The sequence below is a fragment of the Rhinolophus sinicus genome, chromosome 7 (genome assembly GCF_057876585.1).
Source record: "Rhinolophus sinicus isolate RSI-liver-muscle chromosome 7, RSI-T2T, whole genome shotgun sequence".
Lineage (NCBI taxonomy): Eukaryota > Metazoa > Chordata > Mammalia > Chiroptera > Rhinolophidae > Rhinolophus > Rhinolophus sinicus.
This window is the reverse complement of record NC_142507.1, coordinates 52,767,304-52,789,903: the sequence shown is the minus strand read 5'-3', so window position 1 is coordinate 52,789,903 and position 22,600 is coordinate 52,767,304. Positions and strand designations below refer to the sequence as shown.

Sequence of the window (22,600 nt, the reverse complement as noted above, 5' to 3'; positions counted from 1 at the left end):
CCTCTCCAGTTTATAAGACACCAGGAAGGCGTCTGCCGTGGGCATAGCCCTCTCCCTCCTCCCCACATTCTCCACCATCCTCCTGTTAGGTTGGGACGGAGGGTCAGGGGCTAGCAGTTCTCACTCTAGTTGGCTGCTCGGCAATGCAGAAAAGGGCGGAAGCTGCACTGCGGTGCAGAGAAACCTCTGGAAGCCCCTGAGGCAGTGGGGAACACATGACACAGATGACCTGTGTCTGGAGCAAGTCTCCACGGTAGCACTGCCCAGTGGAAACAGAATGCGAGGCACATATGCAAATTCAAGTGTCCTAGTGTCACATTACAAAAGCAAAAAGAAACACACGATTAATTTTAATGCTATATTTTATTTAATCCAATGTACCCAAACTATTATCATCTCAACGTGTTATCAATACAAAAATTAATAGTATTTCACATTATTTTTTCATAGTAGTTCTTTGAAAGCCCAGTGTACATTTCACACTTATAGCGCATTCCAATTCTATCCCCACACTTTCACCAGAAAGAATCAGTGAATCTCAGAAAATTCACTGTTGAAAAAGTCGATTCACCCATCCAAGCTGTGGCAAACATGCGAAAAGTTTTCCAACAACTAAATCAAGAACCTGTCTCCACACTTCAATTCATTAAAACTGAATGAACGTAAAATTCCCGTCCTCGGTCGCACCAGCCATCTGTCCGGCACTCAGTAACCACATGTGGTCAGCGGCTGGTGTACCGGCCGTCGCAGCTCCCAACAGTACCGCTGTGGGCCCTGACGGGGCCTCCTTGGCAGAGGTGGGCCAAGTATCCCTAAAAAGCACATTCAAGCGGGGAAGTGCCTGTGGAGTTACCCCCATCCTCACACAGCCTCTCCAGCATACCTTCCAGAAGGCAAGCTCGTCAGTGTTGCAAGGTTACCCGGGTGAGCTTGTGCCATCATCAGCAAGCCACTCGTCACCTCACCTGCCTGGGAAGACTGCCCTTAGCTCAGGTGCGGCTGTGCAGGCTGCGTGCGTGTGCCGACAGGTGTGTGAAGGCCACCAGGGCACGTGTGGGTGTGCGTGTGTGCACATGTGCAGGGGTGCTGTGGTTTACATCGTTGGGGTGACCCGATGGCCCTCTGCCCAGGGTGGGACAGAGGAGGAGAGGGGAGAAAGATAACATTTACTGAGGGCCTCTTCTACGTCCACGGCTTCGTCTTTGTTTTCTTACGTAATCCTCACATCAATCAATCGTAGGAGACAGGGCATCTTAGCTGATGGAACTAGAGGTTGAACAGATGAAGTAACTTGCTCCAGTCCACACAGCCAGTTAGTGAGGGAGCTGCATTTGCACTCAGGGCTGTCTGGTCAAAACCTAAATGCCTCCACCAAACCAGGAGCTCTAGCCACTGTCTGCTCTTATAGCCCCTCCCCCAGAGCCTGTCAGCTGCAGGACGTGACCTGCGAGGACGGCAAAATCCAGAGGTCATCTTGCACCCTGCCTGCTCTGAACAGCTCTTCTAGGGGGGCTGCTGTCGGTTAAGCCTCACCTTCCTTCAGTAACTCTCACGCCCCTGATTCAGGAAGCTGAGGGTCTGTTTGCTTTCATGCTTCCTTCTCAATCCCTCCCCAGTATCCTTGCTGCCTCTGCCCCAGGGACCAGCAAGAAGCCGCAGAAACTCCAGGAATCACGGACTGAACGAAATGCCTGGCTACCGGCAACAGAGCTTCTCATGATTCACAACGGAGGTTTCCTAGGTCCTTTTCTGGCTTCTACCCTCAATAGCTCTTAGGTTACAGACAGGCTGCTCAGGAACCTCCCCTCTCCAGTTTATAAGACACCAGGAAGGTGTCTGCCTCTCCTGTGGCAGACAATCTGAGAGCTGTTTCAGATGTCAGGAGACTTCAACTCTGCTCACTTTCTCCCTAGCCCTGCTTGAAGGGACCTCCCGGAGGTCACCCGTCCACCCTCCCTCTACCCCTCCTCTCTTCCACGTCTGACACAGTCTCACCTAAGCTGAGACAGATTTGGACCCAAAGATACTCTGGCAGCATTTCAGCACTTCCCGAGTTGGCCCCTGGCATATTCGAATGTCACTATTTCCCTTGCTGTGCTGGCTCCCTGATTCAAGTAAGAATCCTGCACAGCCATGGTCACCACCGTTTTCCTGGTCACAGAGCCCCCTGAGAACACCTGGTGCAAGCTGTGACCAAGAATTTCATACATTGCCCACCGTCGTCCTGAAGCCATCACGGGCTCCATGCAAGGCAGGTAATGAGCCTCTGCTATGAGAAGTCGCAGGTGGCAGGGAAAGCTGAGGGCGTGGGCTGCCTGTGCTCCCCAGGGCCCACTAGAGGCAAGAAGAAAAGGCTGGGAAGTAGCTGTTAGCACAGGTAAGAGCAGGTGGTAGGATGGACCCTATAAGACAACACACTGTTACTAGGTTGGGGCAAAAGTAATTGCAAAAATCGCCATTACTTTTGCACCAACCCAATACCTCCAGTGTCTCCCTTCCTCTGACCATCTTCGCCGGCCAGCATCCATCTCTCAGAACGAGGCAGGCGACTTCTGCTGGGGATTCAGGCTGCAAAGCACTGAGATGAGAGACTCCTGAGTCCTCTTCCTCCAAATTCCTCTGGAAGGGGAATTAAGTAGGGAGACTTACAGGGGAGACAGGGGTGGCCGGAGAGGCTGAGGAGAATGTCTCTCCGAGGACACCTGCTATAATCCATCGATCTGAACTACAGACTCAAGAGTAGCACCAGTATAATTTCTGAGACGAAGGCCCCCGCTGCCAGGTGCTGGTTTCTGGTGAAAAGCCTGGAATGATGGTGCAGGAAGGGGTGATGCCTACAATGGGGTCACACCCAAAACCCTGGTAGCTGAATGCGTTCGAGCGAATAGTTTACACGGTGTCCAGGAAGGGGACTCAGTGAGCACCAAGGCTCTGGCCCAGGCTATGGTGTCTGAGAACCCTCACTGCCCAGGGCTCTAGCTGAAATCTACTTTCCTGCTTTGGTTTGTTGGGTGGAAAGCCTGAGCTCTCCAGGCAACCAGACTTTATGTTAACTGGTTCCACCTACTGCCTCCTGCGCTCCATTTCAGAACACCCTTCAAGGAAAGAGAATGGGCTCTTTGAAACTGGAGATGAGGGTTAAAAAAATTACCGTTCACCCAATACCAGCTTCTCACAACTGAATCTTTCAGTCCTGATTTGGGCTCTTTGAGGGGCAATGAGATGACAGACCCCAAATACACTTGAAAGTGAGCTTGGAATCACCTCACCTTTAAAATTGTCCCTTCTACTCCCCAACCTCCCTACCCAACCGGTTAGAAGTCAAGCCGCCTTCAAAAAATTTCCAGGAAAAGTGATTACACCTGGCTTTTTACTGCTCTGATTAAGAAATTCCTCCTGTGGTTTCATTTTTAATCCCTCTTCTTGGACTTTTGCTTCATTTCCTCTTTTTTGCCCACCACCTCCCATTGGAGCTGGGAGACGATGGGCCCATAAAGTAGGTCTGTGCTTTTTATAGCAACAGTAGACGTTCTTCATTGGGTCTGAAATACTCTTTTACCTTTTTATCGGTAAAAATAGCTATAGCAATTAAGGCCCTCAAGTACCCAGGAATAATCTTAAGAAATATGTAAATTCTATCTGGCAAAAACTTTAAAATGCTACTGATGGGACATCGATGACTTAAATATGTACATAGGAAGAGCCTATATTATAAATACAATACTTCTCCCTTAGGTAATCTAAAAATATGTGATTCCAAGCAAATAGCATTAATAGTACATTGAAAAGTAAGTTGTGGTATATTCCCACAATATACTACTACGCAGCAACGAGAATGAATGGAATAAAAACTACACACAACAGGGAGGTGGCCGGTTAGCTCAGTTGGTTGGAGTGTGGTGCTCTTAACAAGGTTGCTGGTTCGATTCCCCACATGGGCCACTGTGAGCTGCGCCCTCCACAACTAGACTGAAACAACTACTACTTGACTTGGAGCTGATGGGTCCTGGAAAAATACACTTAAAAAAAAAAACCAAACAACTACACACAACAATATAGCTGAATCTCACAGAAATAATGTTGAACAAGAGTAGCCAGAGAAAATTCCTAAAACTTGTATGGAAAGCAATTTGGCAGTACTATACTTGCCAAAATCCTTTTCAAACATTGCTGGTGGAATGAAAAGGGGGAAAAAATCTTCATGGGAGGGAGGGAATTTGCAAAATTGCATCTACCCAGATGATAAAAACAACACACACCCTTCTCTGACCTAGTATTTGCAGTCCTAAGTATTTGTCAGACAGATATGCAAGGGCCAAATGAAATACACTTGGGCATCAATATAATGTTCAAAGATGGTTGAATATATCTAACTATATATCCCTCAGGCTAACTGTGAAACTTACTATTTGGCAGGTATATATATGATACGTACTGTTATGGAAAGACACCTAGACTATATAAAAGGTAATTGCAAAATACTATGTATAATATGTTATCAACTGGGTAAAAAATGTGAATATAATATGCATGTTTTGCTGTAGAATATCTTGTGAAAAGTCAGGAGAATCTGGTAATATTGGTTGCTTCTGAGGTGAAGACTTATTACTCACTATAATAACCTTTTATTCCTTTTGAGTTTTGTAGAATGTGCACGTGTTACTTATTCAAAACACACACATATTTTAAAAATTTATACAAAACGAAAAACTGAGTCCCAAAGGCATCTCCTTAGTTAACCAAAGATACAATCTTGCGTTCATTCAACATTCACGTGAGCGCTTAACGTGAGCCGGGCGTCGCGATAGAAGCTTATGCGAAGGATCTTCGCATTGCAAGGAGCGCCCAAGCCCCGGTCCCCAGGGGGAGCCCCTCGTGCGGGGCGGGGGTGCAGGCGAGGAGAGGCGCAGGGACCCGCTCGCGAGCCTCCCCGGCGCGCAGAGGCGGGAGCAGGGCCCAAACGTCCCTAACGGCCCAGGACCCGGCCGGCGGCCGGAATGCACTCTTCCGAAGCAAACCGCCGTCGGCAGAAACCCACCCTCTTCCTTGCACCCCCCAGAAACGCCCCGCCCCCGGTGGTGCCTCTGCGCCCCCGTTTTCTTCACTCCCCAGGGAAAGGCGGGCCCGCAGCTCTTACCGCGGGGCGCTCGGAACTCCGGTCCCTCTCCACCTGTCCTGCTGCGTGTCGGTCGTCGCCGTCCGTTGGTTCATTCCACGGCAGAGGAATAGAGCGGGCCCTCGCTCTCTGCCGCGCAGCTCCTGCCCCTTGACCTTCTCTCCATCTCCTCGAAGCCTACTTTATGTCCCGCCCCCCAAAAGTGTTTTCCATGTTCCCTGAGTCCCTATCACGGAATGGGGACAGATCCAGGCAAGAGATAGAGGAAACAAGTGCCGGAGCAGGGCCCACCATGACACATCTTCCCCAGTGGTCACTGCGCTGTGGGGTGGCACTGCTATTGTACAAAAGCACTAATTTTGAGCGAACCGTGACACGCATGAGTGCTCAAGGCCCTCGCACCGTGGTCCCAGCCTCGGGGAGCAGGTTTTCCCCCCAGGCTTCGGAGGCGGAAGCCTCCTCAGTAATTGGCCTAGAGGTGGGCAGGGAGGACTCCGTGAAGCCTCTAATTGGCTGTTTAATTCTCAGCAGCTGCACGCCTCAATTACTAGTGCCTGCTGTCCCTGGATCTTATTGGCTGACACGGTGGGCCGGGCCTCGAATTCCATCCGGGCAATTGGGCACCAGCACGCAGCAGCCCGTCGCTCAGGGGCAGCTCGCGGAGGGATTGGTTGTGGCGGGGAAGGCGATTGGTCGGGCCGCCAGCCGGGCGTTGATTGGCGCCGGGGGGGTGGGGGTGGGGGCTGCGGGGGCGGAGAAGTGGCGCCTGAAGCGAGGCCGGCGCAGGCTAGTCGCGGTGCGAGTGGGAGGCGACGGCCGCTGGGCTGAGGTGCGAGGCGGAGCGCGCGGCGGCTGACCCGAGGAGCGGTAAGGGCGGGGACCGCGATCTGAGGGTGGGGGACTGGGAGAGGCTGGCGGGGGCGTCCCTGGCAGCGAGGAGGAGGAGATGTGGGGCTGAGGGAGGCAGGCGTCCCGGAGCGAGGCCGGGGTGTGGGGCCGGGGGGCGGGCGTCTGAGCGTCGCGAGGTGAGGCGCCGTTGGGGGCAGCTCTCCCGCCGCGGCTCGTTACCGTGTCCTAAGGAGACGATCTGCGCCCAGGCTTAAGCCACAACGGACCCGGTGCGAGAGCGTCTGCCCCGCCCCAGTGCGGACCCTTCAGGGGCCCGGTCCTTAGGGGAACCGCCATCCCGTCGGTCTCTCAGTTTCCCTTGTATTTTGCTCAGCTTTTGCATTAATTATGCCGGTTTAAAAATAAACGTGGCGAGGATGAGGAGATTGAATGAGCTGCCCCAATTCCTTCACAACAAGACGCTCACCGTGTCTCAGGTACTCGGTGCGTCCTGGTTATGAGGCGATACCGGAATGAAAGGGCCTCGCCCCCACGGAGCTCACGGTGTAATTCGCCTCCTCACTGTATTTTGGATGATAATATGGAAGTCAGTCTTGGCTGCGCGTATCAGGTAGTTGTTCGCAGCTGTTGAATACAAACGCCGGGAAACTTCCAAGTTAACTCCGCTGAAAACCATCATCTCGCCACGTTTCTCACCTCACAGGCTCTGCATCTCCTTGTCTTGACCCAGCTTCTCCTAGGAACCGTGGTCCTAAGTGCTAATCTCCTCTTCACACTCCATTTGAAGCCATAAAATCCAACACAAGCGATCCAGTTATCCCCATTTCCATCCTATTTCCCACTTTTATAACCTTTTTTCTAAAGAGAAACTTCCAACAATGCGAAAGGATATGTAACTTATCAACAAAACTATTTGATCAGTCAAGTAGCTTTCCACTGGTTGAGACATCAGCTGATAACTCGATTAGCACAAACTTCATTTGTAATCGCTGAAGACGAGTTAAGTCAAATTGAGCCTTTAGTCCAAATAGAAGTCACCCAACAAATGTATCCTTGTCACGGACATTCATCTTCCTACCACACAAGCCCCCGCCACCACCAAATCATCAATAGTCTCTTATCTCAAACGCCACCAGGCGTTTACTGTGGTGGCTCAGCCTCTAACCCGTCCATACATCAGTTGCTAGGTCTTCTGGATTCTACCTAATAAAACGCTTTCTAATCCTTTTACTTCTCTCTGTCTTTATCATTGACACCTAGACTTGACCTCTGAATTAGTCTCCCTACACCTACTGTTGCTGCCTTCAGTTCACTCTCACTACAGACACAGCTGTTTAATCAAAAATTATAGGCAACGTGTGTTATGAAGGGATATTTGGAGTAACGTGGAACCCCTTTGTGATGAAACCCAGCGTAGTATTCAGGGTCAGGACTGGGGGGATTTAGCTGCAGAGCCAGAGGAGTATCAAATAATCCTTTTGCCTTGCGCCTGATAGTTTCTGAACTGGAAAAAAACAATGGCTAGTAGTCCTTTGAGTCTCCTTAAAGAGATGCCACTGTGACTGTTCTTCAAACCACACTGCACACTGTATTGTGTGGAAATGACTAATTAGCTGTGTATCGTTAGGGAAATCTCTCTATCTCCTTGGATCTCACTTTCCCCAGTTGCAACATGAGTGGAATCAGATCTCTGTGGTCCCTTCTAGTTCTAAAATTCTATGCCCCATAAGCATGAATTATGGCCAGAAAGACGGTATTAAAGGCAGATAGCACTGGAGTTCTGACTGAGTTACTGGGTTACATTTGTTTCAGTTTCTCCAAACCTTTAACACCTACAGACTGCTACCTGTCAAGATAAGACCTTCCCTGCCTGATAGAAAGCTCCGTGAAGCCAGCTACTGAGTCTGTCTGGACTGTTGTATCCTCACAGCCAAGCACCCATTGGATATTAAATATTTATTGGTTTGAATGTAGAAGATAAATGATTTGTCTTTTAATGGGCTGCTGTTCACCTAGTATGTACCGTCTAAGAAATCAGCCTTTTAAATTCTATCTCCTCCCAGCTGTTGCATGAACCAAGAATTGATATTGTCTTTGCACTGCCATGTAATTAGTTGTTTTGGTGTTTATCTTTCCTACTCGACCATCTCAGGCAGTTCTTAGTCCTCCTCGTGTTCCCAGCATGCTGAGCCCATAACAGAGCTAGCTAGCACTGTTTAACTGAGGCACATTAATAGTGAACACACACTTTGCACTTAAGAGCCCACATGAGAAAATATATGAAGTAACCAGTACATATAAGAACTGAAATCCCTTCTAGACACCCAGAATAAACCATACCTTAATGTAGGAAAATGGTAGTTTGAAGTTCATATCTTGAAGAATTAAGCAAAAAAAAAAATCTCCTTTATGAAACCGAGCTTGTTTCCTTTCCTTTGGTATATTCAAGATGTTAACATGATACCACCCAAACTTTCACAGAGAGTGCTGAAAAGTTTTATTTGCAGCCTAGTTGGGGGAAAAGAGACTCATTAGTTAGGGAAGGAACCTTGTAACTCAAACCCCACAGTAAACTCAACCTTTTTCTTCCTACCCACTAAAAAGGGAGATATTACGTCTCTAAAAGTGGTACAGTATGATGGACCTACCTACGGAGTAACAGCCTGGAACAACAAGACACTTGAAAAGAGTCCCTCCCCAAGATATTAAAAGGAGGTTTTGATTTTCTGTTCAGGCCATGAGTCTGGACAAGAGAGTGGATTCAATTTGTTTAAAACTATTGGCTAGGAAAAAACACAGATTTGGCAAATCTCTGGTAGTTCTGGGACAACCTTTATTTCTACTGGTTAGTAAAGCTCTAAGGCCAGATGCCAAACTCGGACCCTTGTCTGACAGTAGCAGGAAATCCACCTACTACTCCCCAGAAGGAGATGTCTATGCCAGGTCTTCTCCTTACCGTCATCACTATTCCTGGAAGGCTTCAGGAAAAGCACATTTAGGACCAAAGTGTTCTTTGTAAATAGGTCCTTTACTAATGAATGTGTTTTTAGCCTTACGAGGATATAACCAGGTTTTATTTTTAAGGTGAAAACCATGTTTTTCTTTGATATCAATCATGTGGGTTGAGTTTTTGTACCTGGAAGCAAATTGTAGCATAAATTACATTTCCTCACTCATTTTAAAGCATATCTCGTTACAATGGCCTAGAAAGCCATTCCTTGCAGAGACAACAGCTTCTGGAAAGGCCTGGAGACCTAGAAGAGCACAATAAGGAATATTAAATAGTTTGCTATGAAATCCAAATATATGTTTTTAAATACTCATTTAATAATTTTTTGTTCCTTTGCGCTTTAAAAGTGATCAACATATAGTTCTACTTGGGGCGAGGGGATGGAGCATGCCTCTGTTTAGTGGTATGTATATGTGACCCTTAGTTAACCTTTTAAAAATACCCTGAGACCTTTTATATGAGATAGATTCTGAGACTGCTCAAGCTCTTGAAATGGGAAAGTAGGTAGTAGTGTTCTTTTAAATAATAATATAACATGTTCCCATGTCTCCCTGCCAGTCATAAAGATGTTGAATGAAAGCACCTTCTTTTCCCTCGTTTGCTTATTTCAGGATGTAAGTTAGAGGACAGCAGAAAATGTCCACTGAACGGAATTCTTGGACAAGTTTGTCCACTATTCAGAAAATAGCACTGGGCCTCGGGATTCCAGCCAGTGCAGCAGTCGCCTATATCCTGTATCGCAGATATAGGGAAAGCAGAGGTATGTGAACCCCACGTGAGTACATATGGAAATGGCAGAAGGTGTTCGGGCCTTGTTAACCTGAAATGAAAACTGTCCTTGCCAGACTGGGTAGCATTTGTGGGATGTAATTGGCTTTCTGTGAGGGCTCTTTGACTGAAACTGTTTGGTTTCTTCTTTTCTCTGTTCTTCATGTAAAGCTATTATCATTTATATGAAGCTATCATTTCTATGACGTGAAGAATTCATTTTATGATTCTATCGATCTGTTCCTTTCAGCAACATCAACGCTGCAGTGGGTTCTTCTTTTTTTCTTTTTAAATATCTATACTCTTCTTACCTTTTTTATATGCTCCTTCTATTCAGTTATTAGGAGAAGGCGAACTGTGGGGTTCATTTTCCCCAGAGGCTGGACCTAGAGAAATGATTTATGTACAGACAGGAGAAGTTGTCAGCGTAATGGACTCGTTCATTCTTCTCCAAGACAAATAGTTTGCCTCGAACCCAGCATCTCTCTTGCAGAGCCAAATGCGTTCCCCACTTTAGCATCTGAAACAGTATCCCAGAGTTAGTGGCCATCTTCTGGTCTTTCCGGATCTTCCAATTCCCACTCAGCTGCCACTTCCACTTGTCACTGTGGTTGAGACCCTGTGTTTATCTCTTGCATCAGTGTCTCTCTGACAGCTCCGTTCAGGGGAGGGCTCATAGTAGCTGTCTGTGGGTGTTATCTAAGTCCGATCTGATGAGCTGTGATCTGTGCAGAAGAGCGGCTGACGTTCGTTGGGGAGGACGACATCGAGATAGAGATGCGAGTGCCTCAGGAGGCTGTGAAGCTCATCATTGGCCGGCAGGGCGCCAACATTAAACAGGTGAGCGTGTGCACGGGCTCCCGGCTCCCCTTCTCTGCCCCATCCCATAGAAACCACCCACACTGTGTATATTTTAAAAAGAAAGAGTACAGGAACGTTTTAGTTAAGATGCTGATTACCTTCTGGAGATGAGTACTTCCGCTCCCTCGCGAATGGATGACATGACTTGGCTCAAAATGGGGATTTTTGATTGGATGAGTCTCGGCTTGGTATAGCTTAAACCATTCTTCTCTACTATGGAATTAATAAACTCTCATTAATGGACAGTAAATATTGAATAGCTGCCTGATTCTTCTTATCGTCTTCCATTGTTCAGGTGGCATGTCAAGAAAACAAAATATTTAATTCTCTAAGCCGAATAAAATCAGGAGGAAACAACAGGGTTCTGTACACAAAGAGAAACCATTTTCAATTCACTGCTATTTAGGGTTACCTTTGTCACTAATCTCTTTCCATAAATACCTGTGAGTGGGGACTACTTATAGCATCCCGATTTGGCTGGTAATTGTGTCCAGTTCCATCTACCTCCAAGGTTGGGTTCCAAGTACCTTGCTGACCCGAATGGTGTCTCTTCCAGACATACTGCCACGTATCCTTTTCTCTGCAGCTGCGGAAACAAACTGGTGCTCGGATTGACGTGGACACAGAGGATGTAGGCGATGAGCGGCTGCTTCTTATCAGTGGTTTTCCTGTTCAGGTGTGCAAAGCCAAAGCAGCCATCCATCAGATCCTGACAGAGAGTGCCCCCGTGTCTGAGCAGCTCTCAGTTCCCCAGAGATCTGTGGGCAGAATCATAGGTACCACTGGACAGCTTCCTCTGCTCTTGTCTTTTCTTTACCTTTCTTTCACACCTTCCCAGCGGTCTTTCCTGGCCTATCTACCCCCTCACCCTGCTGGGAAAAAGAAAGGGACATTGAGACCACAGCTTTACTTTCGTACAGAACCATTTTGGTAAAGCAAAAAACACATCCTCAAGAAGTTGTGTGATCTGAACTTTATGGATAGGTTCTCGAAGGGTTCGGGTGAATGTCCTTACCTCGTAATAGGTTTCCAAAGGGAAGCGAAGGAAGCTGTTAGCACCCCAGATCTTTCACGATAGCACTCTAGAGAGCACCTGCTGTGGTTTCCCCCCAGAGCATTCCTTATGCTGCTTCTCGAGGCAGAGACGTGTCCTGTCCTTGGTGCCATGTTTCACGCAGCATATGGGATCTCTTCTAATGAAGTGAGGATGTGACGTATGCTGAGTGGACAAAAAAATGGAAATGACATGGAGAAATTAACCTAGCAGAGTTGAAAAAAGATGGGTAGAACGAATAACCCAGTATTCCCCTTCTTACAATTTCTGTAGCTCCTGCTTTCCATTCAGTGTTCTGCATTCTGCTCAGTGTGGAAATGCGAACCAACTCTCCTCTCCTAGTACTCATATATACAAAATAGTGATTTCTCTAGACTTACGGTTGGCCGGGACAGAAGGACAGGATTTTATTGTTGTTCAATGTAGGGAGAGGCGGCGAGACGATCCGTTCTATCTGTAAGGCCTCTGGAGCCAAAATTACCTGTGACAAAGAATCAGAAGGCACATTACTACTCTCAAGGCTTATAAAAATCTCAGGAACACAGAAGGAAGTGGCGGCAGCCAAGGCAAGTAGTTGATAGACTTGAGTCGTATCTAAGAATGAGAAGAACTCTTTATTCCTCAGTCAGATTTGTCCTGGGTCAAATTATCTAGCCACACAGCTATCTTCCCTTCTCTTACTTTCCACAGCATTTGATACTAGAGAAAGTTTCAGAAGATGAAGAACTTCGGAAGAGAATCGCTCATGCTGCAGAAACCAGAGTCCCACGCAAGCAGCCAATCAGTGTAAGGAGAGAAGAAGTGACAGAACGGGGTGCAGCCGGAGAGCCAGCTTTCTGGAAAAGCTCTGGTGCCAGCCCGGAGCAGGCTGTACCACTGGCAGTTCCTCCCCGCAAAGGCGGTGGCGACATGGCGGTTGTAGGGCCAGAAGAAGGTTCCTGGGAGAAGCCTGATGGTGACAGCTTTCAGAAGTCTGGAGCCCAGACCAGTCCAGGGATGTCCATGTTTGAAAGTACGTAGTAGAGAGGGAACCCGTTAGCTGTACGAACGATAGAAACACTGGCTTAAGAGAACCCAGCATAGGAAGCAATAAAAGAAATGTCTACTTTCTTGATTACTCATAAGTCTTTCATCACAAATATGCCTTCCTGGTAATATTTTGCTTGAGTTAGTATGATAGATAATATTTTTCTGAATACAAACCAGTTAATGATGGAGAACAATATAAAAATATGCTAGTTGACAGGAAACTAGGCTGTGAGTAGTATACCAAATAATTGAATTTATATGACATTCTTTCTCCAAACATACTTACTAAACAAGTAAAATACTCAGCCCAGTTGTCTTTGGTGTATTTTTGGGACTGTCTCATTCTTTAAAAATCCTCGCCATTCAAGAATTAAAAGGCTGTGAGCTTTCTCTTCAATGCGTAGGTGCGGGATGGGCAGGGAAAACGAGGGCCCCTACGAGAGGCTTGTCCAGACTTTCCAGGGTCACATAATGAGTCAGTGGAAGCCTGGGAGCTGGAGTGAGCCCGTCTGTCGATAGACCTTTTCACTGGTCCGTGTTGCAGCTGGACCATGGAGGATTTACCGTCACTGTAACTGGTGACTGATTTGAATACATGGCAGATGACTAAGAATGTAAACTCCTATTACTCAGTTACATAGGAAGGTACAGAACATAGCTTAGTACTTTTCTTCAGGATGTTCTTGTCTGATTCATCCCGGGCTCCCTTGAACCACTTTTATTATAATAGTTGGTATTTGTACTTCTCCCCACCGGGGCAATCTCCCCATTCCAACCACAGGTGGTTCTGATGTGGTCACCATGTTAGATGGTGGTGATGCTGCAGCTTAGCTCACTCATCCCTGTGTTTAGTCCCCAGTCCTGACTTCAGTTTCCATGCTGACGAGTTCCTGGAAGTGTACGTGTCTGCCTCCGAGCATCCTAACCACTTTTGGATCCAAATCATCGGCTCGCGCAGCCTGCAGTTGGACAAGCTTGTCCGCGAGATGACCCAGCACTATGAGAACAGCCTGGTGAGCTGCCATGGGGACAGAGCTGGCTTTGATGAACAAGGGACTTAGCTTTCTCATTGCGGTCACTCCTCTCCCTTTTCCTGTGGAGCAGCTCCTCGCTCCTCCGTGTGTCCGGTCTTGCCCGTTTGTGTTTCTGAGCCTGTGCCTCCCTAACTGCCCCCTCCCGCCCCCTCATCCCGCGTAGCCTGAAGACTTGACTGTGCACGTAGGAGACATTGTAGCCGCACCTTTACCTACAAATGGTTCCTGGTATCGAGCCCGGGTCCTGGGCACCTTGGAGAACGGGAACCTGGACCTCTATTTCGTGGACTTTGGAGACAATGGCGACTGCCCACTGAGGGACCTCCGGGCACTCAGGTCAGTGCAGGCCAGGCTGGAGTGGCAGCCGTGGACTCGGCCCTGGCTGTGGGGGGGGGGGCGACCTATTGCCAGGCCTCACAGGGGTAGGGGTGTCTTCTCCCGCGGGGTAGTCGGGGCTGTCTAGAAGCAAGGAACGTACTGGCACTGGGAGTCTAACTGCAGTTTCTTTCACATCAGGAGTGACTTCCTAAGCCTTCCATTTCAAGCAATCGAGTGTAGCCTGGCACGGATTGTCCCCACAGGTAAATGAGTCCCAACACCCACTGACCTTGTCTCCAAATAGAATAACTGACACAGCACATGGCAGGGCTTCTCCCGATCCAAGCTTTTTGAGTTCTAGGGGCGTGGGTGTCTTTTTCTCACCAGCTCTAGAAAGCAACAGCCAGAAGCTGGCCTGGCAGGCAGCGGTGCCTTCCGGAGTAGAAAGGTAGTGCCAGCTTCCCTCCAGCGTGCGGCCCACCCTGTCAGCAGGCCCCCTCCTTAGGCTGTGCCGCCATCTTTTGCCAGGTGGGCAGTGGGAAGAGGACGCGCTGGACGAGTTTGACAGGCTCACGCATTGTGCTGACTGGAAGCCCCTGGTGGCCAAGATCTCTAGCTACGTGCAGACCGGGGCCGCAACCTGGCCCAAGGTCTACTTGTACGACACCAGCAACGGGCAGGTAAGACGGGGTCGCTCGTGGCTCACTGGCGCGTTTGCTGTTTCCTCCCCAGAACACCTTATCTGATGACAGCCACTTGGGAAGGTCCGGCTTCCCGTCCTCCCAGGGCATGTCCTCAGACTAGCCGTCCTCCCGTGTCCTCAGATTTGCCCTTCCTTAGAGAGAACCTCATTCCCTTTTCCTTTTTCTTCTCAGAAACTTGATATTGGGTTAGAATTAGTTCGCAAGGGATACGCGGTTGAGCTTCCTGAAGACGTGGAAGAGAATAGAGCAGTGTCAGACATGCTGCATGATGTGGTGAGTGAGCCGTTGCTGGCGCGGAGGGCGCTCCAGGGCACAGATCGTGCGTGGAGACATGAGGCTCCTGGTCACGCGGGACGTTCTGTAGAGCTTCCCGGAGTCGCTCCACTAGGGCTACTGCCACGAGGCGTGTGTCTCTCTCGGCGGCCAAACTCAACTGCCTGAACCAGATGGCATGAGCAAGTGACCGAGGGCTGCTCCTTTTCCACCAGCCGCCACGTTCTTCCTTTTTCTCTCATCTTCCTTCTCTCAGGTCACAGAAGCAGATACCTCTGACGGCAGCGTGCTCACTGAGGCCAAGAAGAGCCCCGGGGAGATAGCACATAGCCTGTCCTGCCTCAGCCTGTCAGGTACCAACAGCACGTCCTCCTGGAGCACCTCCGGAGGTTCCCATTAGTCAGTCAGTCTCTTCAAATTGGGGGGCTTGTGAAGGCGGCTGCTGACCCCGGTGGTCGTGGGGCACCCCTGCGCCTCGGGCAGGGCCTGCTGCATCAGGGCAGTGTCTCACTTCTCCTCGTTTCTGCTGCATAGAAGCTGCCTCTCTGTCTGCTGATGATAACCTTGAAGACGATTACTTAATCTGAAGTTGGCTCCAGCTGCGTCCATCTTCTGCTCGGCTGTGAGTGGAGCTGTCGCCTGTCTGTAGCAGCATAAGTAGTGGCGGTGACAACCTGGGCCTCACTGTGCTCTCTTCTCCAAGCCCAGCTCAATGCCACGTCTCTGCAGCTGCTTTCCTGTAGCTTCAACTTGCTCTCTGATTGAGCCCTTCCAAGCTTTTTGTGTCTTTATGTTTTTGTCTTTGGCAGGATTTGGCGCCTGGAAAGAGGCGCCTGTGAGCAAGAGATCTACACAGTCCTTCCTTTATTCTTGCTGTGGTCCAAATGCATTTTCTCCCTCCGCTGGACGACCAGGAAGTGTGTGGGGTAGAGGGAGACACGTGTGCCCCACATCACCTGCCACCCCCTCCTGGTGTTTGAAAGCGTTACATCCAGGCTGCTGAACACCTGGACGTAACACCTGTTCCCCTCTGCCAGTCCTGATGCACACTACTGCTAGGCTGCGTCCTGTGGGGGCCGGGAAACAGCCAGGGGTTGGTCACCAAAAGGGATGGTTCTGCAGACCTTGACTCACCTCAGCAGGTGAGAGAAGTTTTCGCGTGAACTCGCAGGCTGCAGTTGAGGCAGGAGGCAGAGGCACAGAGCAGCCTGTTTATGTTAAACCTCCCGGCCTCCACTGCTGCTGTTACTGGAGACAGGTTTTTTGAGGTGTTGCTCCGGCTATGTCCCTGTATACGTTAAAATACAAGGAGACAAGGAGAGAGGCCGATCGGGAAATACTCTCGGTTGCCAGTATAGTGTCTATAATGTATGTGCACACACCCAGAGAGAGGGGGGACATACATACCTGTTTAAAGCATTCAGGAGATTCTTTGCTGAATAAAGTTCTCAAAAAATTACCTGAAACTAAATGCTGATTAAATCGCAAGGGGGAAACAGGCCTACGGGTACCTTCTGGACTGAAATCTGGTAGAAACTGCCACACAGCTGACGCAGAGAGGCCTGTCTGTGGAGAAGTGTCGCTCGCGGACACATCGTACTCTCCCTGAATTAGCCATTCGCTCAGAACCAGAACCAGCCTGGGTTTGGGCTGTGTAACTAAGACTCCCTTGATGCTCTCTGGGAGAAAAGGCCTGGCTTAGGATTCTAAAAGCTGTAAACGTTCTGTAAGACTTTAGAATGTCCATTCTGATAGTATCGTGAGGGTCCCGGGAGAACTGTGAAGGTACTCCAAAGTAAATATAAATGCATAGTGATGTGGACGGGAGAATAATGGCAAATGAACTTTTTTTCAAGGATCAGAAACTAGAAAACAAAGTTAGCACATGAGGATGCCTTATGCTGGTTTGTTTTAAATCTAGGAATTAGCGAGGCCTACGCATATAGTGGATGGCAACCCTATTTTCCCATAGCCACGATCCTCAGAATTTATTTTCTCAGAAAAGTCCCCACCAATGCGCAGAGGCTCCCGTGAGGGAGCAGCTGTACTGTGGCTCCTGGGGCCTAGGAGGAATCGGGGCAGACCTTGGCTGTCATGAACTCGTGGACCTGGAGCTCCTCTCCCACAGGGTCGGGGGGCCAGTGAGGGCCCAGTTTCCTCATCCTTTCCTGTTAAGTAGCGAGGTCCCCTGACATAGGTCATCTCTTGTAAGACTTCCTGCTCTGGAAAATGAGTGTGTGTCTTCCTAGCTGCAGTTTGCTGCTGTGTATAAGTCTTCCTTTAATGTGGCCTCTAAGCCTTGTCAGTTTCTGTCCCATTCTGATGGGTCCCTTATTCTTGCAGTACAACCCTGTACGCTGCCTGCTGCCTGGAATGCCCTCTCTACGCTTCCTATTTCTTACTGTGTCTACTGAAATCCCCTTGGGCCAAAGCCGCGGGACCCATGCGCCTTCTCCGATCCCCACATCCAAAGACAAGGCATTAGCACTTGTCTCCCATTTGAACTGAAATACGTGGATGAGAATCTCCCAGTAAGACTTGGTTCTTGCTCCTGGCAGGTGCTCAGGAAAGGGTTAGAATAACGGGAAATGGCCTTGGGGCAGCGGGGGGGGGGGGGGGGGGGGGGCAAAAGGAGCCTGAAATCCTTGGGTCCCTTCCCTCTTTGGTTCAGGTCCCTCTGATCTGTGCAGTTACCAACTGCTTCTCCTACAGTGAATCCAGCTCAGCCTGACGGCCCACTCCAGCCAACCCCGCCTGCCCCCCAGAGATAAGAACGCTTGCTGATTGCACTGCCCTTTATTCCTAGCAGGGAGGAAGGTGTCCTGAATCACATCCTGGGCCCCCGGCCCCTCACAGAATACGAATAAGCCCGTTCAAGGGGGCTCACTGGGCAGGTCGCCCAGGTCCCTTTCAAGGGGATACACCATAAAGATGACATTGTCCCAGGGAGGGAGGGCGGGGTCATCTGGTCTGACCAACTCAAAGCCCATGTAGCTGAAGGCCCGTAGCAGGGCACCTGTGAAAAGGAGAGAAGAATTAGAACATTCTGTAAGTCAGTGTGACCGTCCAGGGTTTGCTGTTCCCCCCAGGGAGTGAGTGGCTGTGGGACAGTAGTGTAGTGCAGCCACTGGGGCGACGGGCTGTGGGACCAGCCAGACTGCAGACTAACGCTGGCTTTGTGACAGTCCGTGACTTAACCCTTCTGAACTTCAGCCTTCACGTTTCTAAATGGAGGATTCTAGAACCTTCCTCACAGAATTTAAGATTAAAGGAGATGATGTTTACAGAGCGCCTAACTCAATGACGGTGTTGTAAACTTGTGACCATCCTTTGTCTTGTATCCGACAGACTAGAAACTGCTTGAGGGAGGAGGTAGTTTCTGTAACATGTTCCAGGCACCTGGTTAATTACATCCCTTTCCTGGCCTGAGGCCCGGCCCTTTCACACTGTGGGTGCTTAAGCCACTACATACCCTTTCTGTCTACCAGCCAGCTCCCCTGAATGGACTCCAATCCCACCAGTGCCCCTCAGTCCGCCTCCTGAAACCCACCTGCTGGGACTGCCCCATAGGCCAGGTGTGACCTGAACAGAATGCTAGACACCTTAACCTCCTTGGGGGGGCGGGGAGGGTGAAACCCTGCAATGCTTGAGGGTGCCCTTTTGAAAGAGTGCGGGGAAGAGGGTCTTCTAAGAGGGAAGCCACTGATAGCTGCTTCAGCACCCAGGACCAGGAGGACAGCGGATGCCCACCTCTGTCGTTGCGGTCGTTTTGGAAGTTTACAAACACGGAGCCCACATTGGTCTTTTCTTCCACGTACTCCAGTGTTGCCGTCAAACTAGGATCCAGGGAGAAAAATCATGGTGAACGAAATGTTGAGAGAACTCAGAAGCCAGAGAGGCACCTACTGGTTGGACAGAAATCTATTGCTCATTTTTCGTTAACCCCAGTCAGGAAATACAAGTTGCTAGAGAAGTTGTGACCGGTTTTTCTCTGAAGCCAAGGGATCGAACGCTATTAGATGGACACCCATGCCATGACGGGGCCTGGGGAGAAGGGACGACTCTATAAACACAACAGCTGGAAAGCACGTCCGTTCAGCTGTTTACGGCTCCTCTGTGTTTCTGACTGAACCCAGCCACCTCCCATGGGCTGGCTGTTAGCCCTTGAATCCCAGACCCCGGCCGGCTCCAGGCTTGTCTGCACGTCCCCTCAGTGGTTTGCATGTATCCAGCTCCTGAGTCAGCCCTGGGGTGGGCACACCCGTACCTGACTATGACACTATAAGAGAAGGAAGTCCCCGCCCTCTTCCCTCCCCTCTCCCCGCCAGGCTCAGTCACCTTTCCCGGTTGCCTTGATCCAAGGCCCGACGGGGTATATCCAGGAAGAGTTGATGGTCGCGGAGAAGGCCGTGCCAATGGGCAGAGGTCTGGGGGGTGAGGCGGAAGTGGAAGTCTAACTGCACCGGGTTCTGATGGAGCAGGGGGTCAGTCGTCAGGACCGTCAGGTTCCCAGCCTGCAAAGGGAGTCAAAGTGACAGTCACGGTGTCCTGCTTGTGTGTGTGACCTCGGGCCCCCTGGGGTGTGGGCTGACGGAGAGCCTGGGAGGACGAGCCAGGGTCTCAACTCCACAGCCTCCCTTCGTCCCAGGACCTCACGTCCCTAACACGGAGCTCTCCATGTCAAACAGCTGGAACCTCGGAAGTCAAGGCAGTGTTACCGCCCTAACCTCACCTCAGGACGCACTTCCCCTATAGAAACAGACATTTACATCACAAAGCTGCACCAACCGTTCACACTCTCACTGATAACTCCATTTTCCCCCATTATATGCGTTTTTGCTAAATTCTCGCACTTCTCATCTGAAATGCAGAAGTTACACACAACATGACACAAGGGCAAGTGCAGGAGTTCTGGATTCCAGTCCGTTAGCATCTGAACAGCCGTAGGTCCCACAAGACTTAACACAGCCTGCTCTACCTATGTTTCTACTTCCTCTTTTCCCATCCTGCTTTTCACCACCAGCTCTATGAACTTGACCTAAGGTCTCCGGGCCAGAATCCTTGCCTATAAAGCAAGTAGCTTTTACACACGAGCTCCAAGGCCTCATCTAGCTCTTCCTATGATTTATTTCCCAACTAGCGAATGTCCCTTCTCTGCCAGGTATCACTACAGCAGGCACAGGGCTGCCCAGCCCCAACTCGACAGCACCAGCTCATGGTCCACTTACCGAATACAATTCTTGAAGCTGGTCACGGTCACCCTGCTCGGTGCTCCTGCCCCCCTGGAGGCCGACCGGGGACTCAGGAGCACTGAAGGCAGCAACGGGGCCGGAGTGTCAAGTCCTCCTGTTCCTTATAAATGATGCTGGTTGGAAAGAAAAGGCCCAAATTAGTTTATCTCTGAGTCTGAGATGGGGAGACGGTCCTAACTTCCAGGAACACAGGACTAGGCTCTGGCACTACCTCCTTCATCTTCTCTGGACCAGCCTGTTTCCATTTTCCCAGGCCAGCCAGCTGGAAAAATTCTAAAGTTCCACGCCAGCCTTCCACTTTCCTATTATCGTCTCTGCCACTGGGAAGTTCTTTCAAATTCTTTATTATTTTTCCTTACAGTTTATATAAACAATCACAAGTAGAGATGAAAACAAGTACCTTTTATAACAAGGCAGCATCTTCTCCCGGAGGGTGACCCGGTATTTGTAACAGTAGAGGTAATAGGCGAATGGTGACCAGATTGGGTAGAGGTAGTTCCGTGTTCTCCCCCTCTTGATATAAGAAAGGGAGTAGAAAGAGGGGCGCAACCTGTTACAAGGCAGTTTCTTAGTTCAGTGCCTCCCTGCGGCAAAGTGAGGTTCCCAGATGGGTGGCAGAGGTTTAGGCAATCTGGTGCCATTGTGACTCAGTGGGCACTATGACACGGGCACGAGTCAGCCCTTATGTCACTTCAGGACCCCACCCTCCCCCCTTAGCCATGTATGCACGTCACAGCTATGCCAGTTAAAATACTTTAGCTTCTGTACTGGTTGGTAAACAGCCCTGCCTGCCCCCCAACACACACACGCCCCACTTCCTCTAAAATTGAGCAACGAAAGGACGCCTCCAAGACCTTTTCGCAAGGTCTGACCTGATTGGCTGGTTCTCGGTTCCTACCAGTTCAATATTTGTATTATCACCCCTACCCTTCATAATTCAGGGGTGCCTCACATTGTTGCACTTTCTCACTGCTTTGTAGGGTAGGAATTGCCAGCTAAATGCCTCCAGGGGCCCAGACAGCTCAACACAATTAATGGAGCTGCTGGGTCGGGCTGTAGGAAAGCTTACACCCTGTCTCAAGCCAACACAACTCAGTTCCATCCATCCAGTTGCCATGCAGGAATGCAGACTCAGTGGTACCACACTGTATGATTTTTCAACAGAAACTAGAAAGACAAGTTTTTGTGGCATATTTCTCCAGGTGTTTTTTCAAACACTGGCTACTAACTAAAAAAAACACACCAAAGAACAAAAAACACTTAATTGAAAAAAGAAAGCAACATTGTGAGTAAAATCTGGTTCAGGGGCCACCAGTTTGAGACCTCTGCATGTTCATTCATCCATTCAACAAGTACTTACCGAGGGCCTACTATGAGCCAGGCACTGTTCTGGGTGCTTGGGGTGCATCAGGAAACAAAGATCTCTACCCCATTGTATCTTCTAACAGTGAGCGAACAAACCTAAACAGTAAACATAAGAAAACCGTGTAGTATGTTAGAAGATAACTGCAAAGGAGAAAAAACAAGGACAAAGGAAAGAGGAAAAAGGGGGGGAAAGGACGAAGGAGGATCAGGAGTGTGAAGGGGCTGAGGCAGGTTGCGGGAATAAATAGGGTGACCCAGGTAGGCCTCACTGGAAAGGTGACATTTAATCAACGACCTGAAGGAGGAGAGGGAATCAGCCAACCCCACATAAAGGGGAACGTCATCTCAAAGTTTTGGCTAGAAGAGTGACATGATCTGTCTTAATGTTTTTATAAAGATGCTGACTGATGCGAATAAACTGGAGAGACTCAAGGGAGATTTGTTAGGGGACCACTGCAGTGATCCAGGAGGACGGGGGAAGCCTTGGAGGTGGTGGGAAGTGGCTGGATTCTGGAAGGAGTTTAAAGGTAGACCCCACAGGATTTCCTGCAGGAGAGAAAGGAGTGGGGTCCAAGGACTGAAAGACGGGCGTTTGCATCCACTGCGACGGGAAAGGCTGCGGGTCAGGCGGTTCGGAGCATAACTTTGAAGGGTCCAGCAGACACGTAAGGGGTAGGTGACAAATAAGAAGTCGGATATTCAAGTTTCGAAGTCTAGGATGGAAACAGACATTTGGAAGTCACTGGCATGTTAATAGCACTTGAAGCCAACAGACTGAGTGAGATCGCAAGGAGTGAGTGGGTTGGCACCGTTTTCCAGAGGATGCCATCCTTCCACCATCTTTAGGTGAAGTACCAGAAAGTGAGAGGAGGGGGCTCCTGCCTCAGTACCCAGTTGTCGCAGACTCAGAATTGGAAGTGACTTGAGAGCTACACCAAGCCCCCGTTTTAAGGATAAAGTGAAGCCA

At 49.5% G+C, this 22,600-nt stretch overlaps 3 protein-coding genes and 1 long non-coding RNA gene across 10 annotated transcripts in view; 1 reads left to right on the top strand and 3 right to left on the bottom strand.

The window, feature by feature from the left end:
* Positions 1-5,568, bottom strand: part of LOC109451576 (uncharacterized) — a 115,361-nt gene extending 109,793 nt beyond the window's left edge. For both annotated transcript variants that reach the window (XR_012491873.2, XR_016021777.1), the window contains exon 1: positions 5,138-5,568. The gene's annotated coding sequence lies outside the window, so the exon portion shown is untranslated. The remainder of the gene's footprint in view (positions 1-5,137) is intronic.
* A 288-nt stretch (positions 5,569-5,856) lies between these two features.
* On the top strand, positions 5,857-16,475 carry TDRKH (tudor and KH domain containing). Of its 6 annotated transcripts, XM_088799611.1 has the most exons (14): positions 5,857-5,983; positions 9,587-9,735; positions 10,477-10,583; positions 11,191-11,380; positions 12,085-12,224; positions 12,349-12,670; positions 13,540-13,700; positions 13,885-14,057; positions 14,238-14,302; positions 14,568-14,719; positions 14,915-15,016; positions 15,273-15,369; positions 15,551-15,638; positions 15,826-15,965. In XM_088799611.1, the coding sequence occupies exons 2-13, from the start codon at positions 9,612-9,614 to the stop codon at positions 15,601-15,603; spliced, it is 1,686 nt and encodes a 561-aa protein (XP_088655737.1). In that variant the 5' UTR covers positions 5,857-5,983; positions 9,587-9,611; the 3' UTR covers positions 15,604-15,638; positions 15,826-15,965. The 6 variants fall into 6 exon arrangements, with proteins under 6 accessions (XP_088655737.1, XP_074175292.2, XP_074175293.2 ...); XM_074319191.2 differs by having other exon boundaries at positions 15,551-16,475; XM_074319192.2 differs by lacking the exon at positions 15,826-15,965 and having other exon boundaries at positions 11,281-11,380; positions 15,551-15,787.
* On the bottom strand, positions 8,006-12,139 carry LOC109451638 (uncharacterized). The gene is made up of 5 exons (XR_016021780.1): positions 12,039-12,139; positions 11,620-11,823; positions 10,703-11,476; positions 9,102-9,219; positions 8,006-8,473 (listed from the first exon to the last, which is right to left on the bottom strand). It is a non-coding gene; the product is annotated as an uncharacterized LOC109451638 (long non-coding RNA).
* Positions 16,435-22,508, bottom strand: OAZ3 (ornithine decarboxylase antizyme 3). Its single transcript, XM_074319202.2, is given in 8 exon segments — positions 16,435-18,032; positions 18,767-18,852; positions 19,355-19,530; positions 20,245-20,319; positions 20,321-20,381; positions 20,669-20,781; positions 21,629-21,729; positions 22,172-22,508. Coding segments are annotated over 7 exon segments (702 nt in total). The 5' UTR covers positions 21,677-21,729; positions 22,172-22,508; the 3' UTR covers positions 16,435-17,889.
* Positions 22,509-22,600: the final 92 nt, after the last annotated feature.

Coding starts and splice junctions, on each gene's coding strand:
- TDRKH (XM_074319191.2), top strand. CDS start 9,612: ATGTCCACTGAACGGAATTCTTGGACAAGTTTGTCCACTATTCAGAAA. Junction 12,671..13,539: donor AGGGATGTCCATGTTTGAAA/GTACGTAGTAGA, acceptor CCCTGTGTTTAG/TCCCCAGTCCTGACTTCAGT. Junction 13,701..13,884: donor AGCACTATGAGAACAGCCTG/GTGAGCTGCCAT, acceptor CATCCCGCGTAG/CCTGAAGACTTGACTGTGCA.